The sequence below is a fragment of the Grampus griseus genome, assembly GCF_964374135.1.
Source record: "Grampus griseus genome assembly, chromosome: 9".
Classification (NCBI taxonomy): domain Eukaryota; kingdom Metazoa; phylum Chordata; class Mammalia; order Artiodactyla; family Delphinidae; genus Grampus; species Grampus griseus.
The window spans coordinates 17896828-17906548 of record NC_139003.1 but is presented as its reverse complement, the minus strand read 5'-3'; the positions used below and the strand labels follow the sequence as shown (position 1 = coordinate 17906548).

The 9721-nt window shown below is 37.7% G+C and overlaps 1 protein-coding gene across 1 annotated transcript in view; it reads left to right on the top strand.

The window, feature by feature from the left end:
• The first annotated feature begins 862 nt into the window (after positions 1-862).
• The window catches only part of AGBL3 (AGBL carboxypeptidase 3), a 90791-nt gene continuing 81932 nt past the window's right edge, over positions 863-9721 (top strand). Inside the window, 3 exon segments of the mRNA XM_082661410.1 lie at positions 863-1176; positions 2182-2286; positions 3620-3680. Coding sequence (XP_082517536.1) covers positions 2227-2286; positions 3620-3680 — 121 coding nt within the window. The 5' untranslated portion in view covers positions 863-1176; positions 2182-2226.

Below are 9721 nucleotides of genomic sequence, written 5' to 3'. Positions count from 1 at the left end.
TTAAGCTATTGCTTTGCCCTTTATTTTACTTTTGCATTATCTCCATTTCTACAGTATTACAAATCTCATGACACATAATGCCTCGTGCAGGCACCAAACATTTAAAGACTTTTATTTTTAGCTCTACTTGGAAAAGTATTCTAAATAAATTATCCACTAAGCTACAGACCAGGGGGAAATCAAGGTGGGATGTACAGGAATAATGGCTAAATTTGTTACGGAATGATCATATTTAATTAGATGAGACAATACATGTAAAATGATTTGCATAGTGTCCCCGAAGATGTTCTTGATACGTTAGCTAACGATTATTATACTTAAAGAATCTCTGAGCTAATAATAATCTTGCAAGCTCACCCAAGAAAATCTAGGACTCTTCCATCAAATATTTAAAAAGTCTCTTTTTCCGAATCCAATAAAGATCATTAGTCACACAACCGTGCAAAACGCAACTCGGTGCGGATACAACTAAAGATCAACAAAGCAAAAGTCTTAACCAGTCTGCTCTAGTGTCTGCTCGAAGAAGGGACAGACATGGCAAACAACCGATGTGCAGAACCGTAGGGACAAATAGCTGCCCTGCCTCCACCCCTAAAATTTCCCGCCAGCCCCCTGCTCTCTACCTTCCCGCCCCTCGGGATGCCCTTTGACGCCCACTCCTCTGCTGCTAGTCCGCCACATCCTGCGGGCTTTTCCTTTCCTTCAGCCGAAATCCCGCGTAGCTGACCAGTCTGAGATCTCGCGAGGTTGAGCCCGTTGCCCTGGTAACGAGTGCTGCGCTACGTGATGAAGGGCGTGGCTGCGGCTACTAAACGGCCGCGGCAGCGTTCCTTCCAGTCGCTGGGCTGTCGGTATCACTGGCAGAACGCCTGCTCCCGGCGCACGGAAGGGACTACTGGCCTGACCGTGGGACTCGAGGCGAGGGTGAGGAGGCCGAGGCGGGACAGTGAAGTGCCGAGAAGGAAAGTCCCTGCGCGAAACGAGCGCGCCCAGAAAAGGCGCCCCTCCCTCCACTGCCGTGTCGCCGAGTGTGGGAGGAAAACTTCGCCACCAGGAATTGTGGCTTCATCGTCCTTCCCGCCAAGAAGGGAAGTCATCGTTGCTGCCCCGAGACTGCCGCGGCGCCGCTGGGCGAGGCCGCGCCTGCTGTGGCCTCTCTCGCTTCTGACGTGGAAGGTACGCACGGAGCGCTTATTGGATCCATCTGTGTGTGTGCGGCTCCTGAAGCTCAGGTTTTACTCCGCAGCAGGTCAGCACGTTGGTGCGCCTCATACGCTCATGTAAGGAAACAGAATCAAGATTTATGCCAGTCCAGTTTTCCAAATTCGGAGTTGTGATCCCCAGACGGAAACTTCAGTCTCTTACTACTGAAGGTGTCACCCGTAAGACAGACTTCTCTGTGGCATTCGTAAAGTTATTCGCTGTGGAGCTTGGGCTGTATTGTTTGTGGTCCACGCTCGAAAACCCACTTTTTGTAGAGAGGAGCATAAACTAGTAGATTCGAAATTAGTAAATTCCTTTGGTCTCTCAAAAATAGTAGACTCTTGACAAGGAATTTCTGTTATTTCATTGTCTTAATTACCACTTAAGAGGTCTTAATTACCACTTAATTACCACTTAAGAATTACCACTTCTGATAACTATTGCAGTAAGTTAACTATTCCAGTAAGACTAATGTGATCGAATATTAGAACAGTCTACAGAATATTAACCAAAATATAGAGAAAAAAACCTACTGTCATTTGAACTTTTGGTCAAATGAAAATTAAGCCGAAAAAAAAAATTAACTGTATTGCTACAACTCACTACCTGAATAAGTAACTGTAATTTTTCTCTGATGCATGAGCTTTTCAGTGCCTCAGAATCATTCTGAACTCGCTATCGCTGTGTCTAGACTTGTCTATGATAAGTCTAGGATTTGGTTATGTACCCTGGAAATTCCTTTTTCAACTGAATTATTTACGTGATTTGTCTTATTCTGACTTGTCTCTATCTTATAAAAATGGAGAATTTCTTCAAATCTTTGAAATTAAAGGTTTAATTAGCTGTGTCTTAATTTACTTTTTAGAGAAGCCTGTTGTCACTGTTAATTAAATAAAATTGAATATATTTGGGGGTACACATTTAATGTGTACTTAAAAAGAAAACTGTCAAATAAGTTCCTTACAAATTGTTTTACAGCCTACCTACATAATAAAAGAAATTTCGAGCCAAATATTGGAGGAGATGTCAGAAGATTCAGAAAAGGAAGACTATTCAGACAGAACAATCAGTGAAGATGAATCAGTATGTTTTTCTCAACTTAATCCTACTTAGAAATAAAACTTGTTATAAAATATAAATTCCCAGTAAAAATACTATAAATTCAGTTGGCTGTAAAAATCCGTTGGATATTTAAATCACTTTTCACTGAAGTTGGGAAATAAATTGATTGAAAGCAAAGCTATTAATGTGTGCAGTATGCCCTATCTAGAAAGAGAATCTATATTGATTTGGGGGGTTTTTTGAGAAAATATTTTGGCTGAGATTCTTCTGAGTTTTATTAAAATGTGTGTAATAAGTAATTATTAGGGTTTTATTTTTATAATTCATGTCCACTTATTTTCTTATATGTACTAATTCTATGTTACATTATAATGTGTATCATAATAGTGAAACCTATTTCTAAACCTACTGTGTGTCACCATCATAGATTTCATGTGGCACTGTTGTAACAAAGGAAAGTACATGGAGGAAGAAGGGGGTAGTGGAGAAACAAAATGCAGTAGTTACAAATATTTTGTCTGGTCCCAGCACATATTTCTAAGAAATTTCCTTCACATTTTAGTAATGTATAAATTATCTATGTAAGTTAAGGTCCCAAAATAAACTCCCCAAATGATGTATAACCCTTTAAGTCAATGGCTTTCTCCCCTCCCCGCATAAATTTATTTATTTATTTATTTTTGGCTGCATTCCTTGCTGCGCGCACGCGGGCTTTCTCTAGTTGCGGCGAGCGCGGGCTACTCTTCGTTGCGGTGCGCGGGCTTCTCATTGCGGTGGCTTCTCTTTGCCGGGGGGGGGGGGCACAGGCTCTAGGTGCGAGGGCTTCAGTAGTTGTGGCACTCGGGCTGAGTAGTTGTGGCTCGCGGGCTCTGGAGTGCAGGCTCAGTAGTTGTGGCGCACAGGCTTATTTGCTCCGCGGCATGTGGGATCTTCCCGGACCAGGGCTCAAACCCATGTCCCCTGCATTGGCAGGCGAATTCTTCACCACTGGGTCACTAGGGAAGTCCCGGCAATGGCTTTCTGTGTTTCTTTTTTCTTCTTTTTTTGGTTAATTTTAGTCGTAATTTAACCTGTTTTGCCAGGTTTACCAAGAATCTTTAAACTGTTCCTTCTCTATAATCATTAATATGACCTTACCTTGTGGAAGAAGAGAAATGAAAGATGAAAACATTGTTTCAGGATATTTGAAGTGTTGGGTGCTTGGAGATCAATAGCCAGTAATAACCTTGAATTTTTTCATTTATTAAAGATTAAAGACACACTCAATTCTAAGTACTAAGGTAGATGTAAAAAATTTCTGGATTGGGAAACCGCTGGTTTTTAAAAGATAAATAATTTAAAACTCTTGTTTTAGGATGAGGATAACTTTATGAAGTTTGTAAATGAAGACATCCATCAGTGTGCACTTTTAACAGGTTTGACATTATTCATATATTCCCCCTTCTCTTTCTGATAATACCTTAAGTGGATGAAAAATGAGAGAGAGCTAGAAAAAAAAAGTCAGTGAATAATATAGGGAATTATTATTCTGTTATTGGTAAGGAGATATGTATTTACTTTTATAATAGTATTTTGGACTTCAAACTTTTTTTTTAATTGAAGTATAGGTGATTTACACTATTCTGTTAGTTTTGGGTATACAGAAAAGTGACTCAGTTGTGTATATATATTTTTCAGATTATTTCCCATTATAGGTTATTTCAAGGTAACATAATTCCCTGTTCTATTCAGTAAATCCTTGTTCTTATCTATTTTATATGTAGTAGATTGTTAATCCCGTACTCCTAATTTATCCCTCCCCCTTCCTTTCCCCTCTGATAACCGTTTGTTTTCTGTTTCTGTGAGTCTGTTTCTGTTTTGTATATAGATTCATTTGTATTATTTTTTAGATTCTATATATAAGTGATATAATATTTGTCTTCCTCTGTCTAACTTATTTCACTAAGTATAATACTCTCGAGGTCCATCTATGTTGTTGCAAATGGCAATATTTCATTCTTTTTTATGGCTGAGTAATATTCCATTTTATATATATATATATATATATATATACACACACACACACACACACACACACACACACACACACACACACCCCACATCTTCTTAAGCCAGTCATCTGTTGATAGGCACATGGGTTGCTTCCATGTCTTGGCTATTGTAAATACTGCTGCTATGAACACTGGGGTCTTTGTATCTCTTTTTTTTTTTTTTTTTTTTTTGTGGTACACGGGCCTCTCACTGTTATGACCTCCCCCATTGTGGAGCACAGGCTCCGGACACGCAGGCTCAGCGGCCATGGCTCACGGGCCTAGCCGCTCTGCGGCATGTGGGATATTCCCGGACCAGGGCACGAGCCCGTGTCCCCTGCATCGGCAGGCGGACTCTCAACCACTGCGCCACCAGGGAAGCCCTGGGGTGTATTTATCTTTTTAAATTAGAGTTTTAGTTATTTCTGGATATATACCCAGGAATGGGATTGCTGGATCATATGGTAGCTCTACTTTTAGCTTTTTAAGGAACCTCCGTATTGTTTTCCATAGTGGCTGCACCAATTTACGTTCCCACCAACAGTGTAGGAGGGTTCCCTTCTCTCCACACCCTCTCCAGCTTTATTATTTGTAGACTTTTTGATGATAGTCATTCTGACCTGTTTGAGTGATACCTCATTGTGCTTTTGATTTACATTTCTCTAATAATTAGTGATGTTGAACATCTTTTTGTGGGCCTGTTGTTCATCTGTATGTCTTCTCTGGAAAAATATCTAAATAAGTCTTCTGCTCATTTTTTGACTGGGTTGTTATTTGTTTGTTGGTTGGTTTTTAAATTTTATTGGCGTATAGTTGATTCACAATGTTGTTTTAGTTTCAGGTGTACAGCAAAGTGATTCAGTTATACATATACATATATTCATTCTTTTTCAGATTCTTTCCTCATATAGGTTATCACAGAATACTGAGTAGAGTTCCCTGTGCTATACTGTAGGTCCTTTCTGGTTATCTATCTTATATATAGTGGTGTCTGTATGTAATCCCAAGCTTCTGATTTATTCCTCCCTGCCCGACGTTTCCCCTTTGGTAACCATAAGTTTGTTTTTGAAATCTATTAAGTCGGTTTCTGTTTTGTAAATAAGTTCATGTGTATCATTTTTTTAAATTAGATTCCACATATGAGTGATTTCATGTGATATTTGTCTTTCTCTGTCTGACTTATTAGTATGATAAGCTCTAGGTTCATCCATGTTGCTGCAGATGGCATTATTTCACTATTTTTATGGCTGAGTAATATTCCATTGTATATATGTGCCACATCTTCTTTATCCATTCCTCTGTCAGTGGACAGTTAGGTTGCTTCCATGTCTTGGCTGTTGTAAATAGTGCTGAACATTGGGGTGCATGTAGCTTTTCAGTTATGGTTTTCTCTGGATATGTGCCCAGAAGTGGGATTGCTGGATCATTGTAGTTCTATTTTTAGTTTTCTAAGGAACCTTCATACTATTCTCCATAGTGGCTGTACCAGTTTACATCCCCACCAACAGTGCAAGAGGGTTCCCTTTTCTCCACACCCTCTCCAGCATTTATTGTTTGTAGACTTGTTGATGATGGCCATTCTGACTGGTGTATGGTGATACCTCATTGTAGTTTTGAATTGCATTTCTCTGATAATTAGCGATGTTGAGCATCTTTTCATGTGCCTGTTGGCCATCTGTATGTCTCCTTTGGAGGCATGTCTATTTAGATCTTCTGCCCATTTTTTGATTGGGTTTTTTGTTTTTTTGTTTTTGTTTGTATAATTTGAGATTAATCCCTTGTTGGTCACTTCGTTTGCAAATGTTTTCTCCCATTCTGTGGGTCTGTTCGTTTTGGTTATGTTTTCCTTTGCTGTGCAGAAACTTTTAAGTTTAAATACATCCCATTTGTTTATTTTTGCTTTATTTTCATTACTCTAAGAGGTGGATCAAAGAACATAATTGTTGCAATTTATGTCAAAGATTGTTCTCCCTGTGTTTTCCTCTAGGAAGTTTTTAGCATCTGGCCTTACATTTAGGTCTTTGATCCATTTTGACTTTATGTATCTATATGGTGTTAGAGAATGTTCTAATTTCATTCTTTTGCATGTAGCTGTCCAGTTTTCCTAGCACCACTTATTGAAGAGACTGTCTTTTCTACATTGTATATTCTTGCCTCCTTTGTCATAGATTAATTGACCATAGGTGTGTGGGTTTATTTCTGGGCTTTCTATCCTGTTCCATTGATCTATGTGTTTATTTTTGTGCCAGTACCACACTGTTTTGTAGTATAGTCTGAAGTCAGGGAGCCTGATTCTTCCAGCTCTGTTTTTCTTTCTCAGGATTGATTTGGCTATTCAGGGTCTTTTGTGTTTCCATACAAATTTAAAATTTTTTGTTCTAGTCCTGTGAAAAATGCCATTGGTAATTTGATAAGGATTGCACTGAATCTGTAGATTGCCTTGGGTAGTATAGTCATTTTGACAGTATTGATTCTTCCGATCCAGGAACATGGTATATCTTTCCATCTGTTTGTATCATCTTCGATTTCTTGCATCAGTGTCTTATAGTTTTCAGAGTACAAGTCTTTTGTCTCCTTAGTAGGTTATATTTTTTGATGCAATGGTGAATGGGATTGTTTCCTTAATTTCTCTTTCTGATCTTTTGTTGTTAGCATATAGGAATGCAAGAGATTTCTGTGTATTAATTTTGTATCCTGCAACTTTACCTAATTCATTGATGAGCTCTAGTACTTTTCTGGTAGCATCTGTAGGATTTTCTGTGTATAATATCATGTCATCTGCAAACAGTGGTAATTTTACTTCTTCTTTTCCAATTTCGATTCCTTTTATTTCTTTCTCTTCTCTCATTGCTGTAGCTAGGACTTCCAAAACTATGTTGAATGAAAGTGGTGACAGTGGGTGTCCTTGTCTTCTTCCTGATATTAGAAGGAATGCTTTTAGCTTTTCACCATTGAAAATGATGTTAGCTGTGGGTTTGTCATATATGGCCTTTATTATGTTGAGGTAAGTTCCCTCTATGCCCACTTCTGGAGAGTTTTTATCATAAATGGGTGTTGAATTTTGTCAAATGCTTTTTCTGCATCTATTGAGATGATTATATGGTTTTTATTCTTCAGTTTGTTAATGTGGTATATCACACTGATTGATTTGCAGTTGTTGAAGAATCCTTGCATCCCTGGGATAAATCATGGTGTATGATCCTTTTAATGTAGAATATGCTTGGGAGTGTTCCTTCCTCTGCAATTTTTTGGAAGAGTTTGAGAAGGATGGGTGTTAGCTCTTCTCTAAATGTTTGATAGAATTTGCCTCTGAAGCCATCTGGTCCTGGACTTTTGTTTGTTGGAAGGTTTTCAATCACTGTTTCAATTTCAGTACTTCTGATTGGTCTGTTCATATTTTCTGTTTCTTCCTGGTTCAGTCTTGGAAGGTTGTACCCTTCTAAGAATTTGTCCGTTTCTTCTAGGTTGTCCATTTTATTGGCATATAGTTGTTTGTAGTAGTCTCTTATGTTCCTTTGTGTTTCTGTGGTGTCCATTGTAACTTCTCCTTTTTCATTTCTAATTTTATTGATTTGAACCCTCTCCCTTTTTTTCTTGATGAGTCTGGCTAAAGATCTATCAATTTTGTTTATCTTTTCAAAGATCCAGCTTTCAGTTTCATTGATCTTTTCTATTGTTTTCTTTGTCTCTATTTCATTATTTCTCCTCTGATCTTTATGATTTCTTTCCTTCTACTAACATTGAGTTTTGTTTGTTCTTCTTTCTCTAGTTGCTTTAGGTGTAAGATTTAGGTTGTTTGAGATTTTTATTGTTTTCTGAGGTAAGATTTTATTGCTATAAACTTCCCTCTTAGAACTGCTTTTGCTGCATCCCATAGGTTTTGGATCATCGTGTTTTCACTGTCATTTGTCTCTAGGTATTTTTTGATTTCCTTTTTGATTTCTTCTGTGATCCATTGTTCTTTTAGTAACATATTGTTTAGCCTCCATGTGTTTGTGTTTTTTTTACTGTTTTTTTCCTGTAACTGATTTCTAATCTCATAACATTGTGGTTGGAAAGGATGCTTGATATGATTTCAGTTTTCTTAAATTTACTGAGGCTTGATTTGTGGCCCAACATGTGATCTGTCCTGGAGAATGTTCCAGGTGCACTTAAGAAGGAAGTCTATTCTGCTGCTTTTGGATGGAATGTTCTGTAAATATCAATTAAGTCCATCTGGTGAATGTGTCATTTAAGGCCTGTGTTTCCTTAGTGATTTTCTGTCTAGATGATCCAAGCATTTCTGTGCCTATTTAAATGATCATGTGGTTTTTGCTTTCCTCTTGGTAATGTGGTGTATCACATTGATTGATTTCCGTATGATGAACTATCCTTGCAAACCTGGAATGAATCCAACTTGACCATAGTGTATGATCCTTTTTATGTATTTGGCTTACTAATATTTTGTTAAGGATTTTTTGCATCTGTTTTTATCACAGATATTGGCCTGTAATTTTCTTTCTTTGTAGTCCCTTTTTGGTTTTGTTATCAGGGCGATGGTAGCTTAATAGAATAAGTTTGGAAGTGTTCCCTCGTCTTCAGTTTTTTGGAATAGTTTGAGAAAGATCAGTGTAAGTTCTTCTTTGTACGTTCCGTAGAATTCCCCAGTGAAGCCATCTGGTCCTGGACTTTTGTTTGCAGGAGGTTTTTTTATTGCTGATTCTATTTCACTTGTAGTGATTGGTCTGCACAAGTTATCTGTTTCTTCTTGACTCAGTTTTGGCAGGCTGTGTGTTTCTAGAAACTATTTGTTGGCATATAATTCCTCATAGTATTCTCTTAACAGTTTTTTGTATTTCTGCAATATTGGCTGTTATTTCTCCTCTTTCATTTCCTATTTTGTTTATTTGGGTCCTCTCTCTTTTCTTCTTGGCAGGCCTGGCTAGAGGTGTGTTGATTTTGTTTATCTTTTCAAAAAAATCAGCTCTTGGGTTTTTTATCCTTTCTATTGTTTTTTGGATCTCTAATTTATTTATTTCCTCTTTTAACTTTATTATTTCCTTCCTTTTGCTGACATTGGTTTTTTTCTTCTTCTTTTTTTAGGTGGTAGGTTAGGTTGTTTTTTTTGAGTTTTTTTTTTTTTCCTTCTTGAGGAAAGCCTATATCACTATGATCTTCTGTCTTAGAACTGCTTTTGCTGTGTCCCATAGATTTTGGAAGTTTGTGTTTTCATTTTCCTTTGTGCTCAGGTATTTTCCAATTTCTTCTTTGATTTCATCACTTACCCATTGGTTTTTTCAGTAGCATGTTGCTTAGTCTCCATGTGTTCATTCTTCTCCCATTTTTCTTTCTGTGGTTGATTTCTAGTATCATACCATTGTGGTCAGAAAAGATATTGAGATAATTTCTATCCTCTTAAATTTGTTGAGACTTGTTTTGTAACCTAA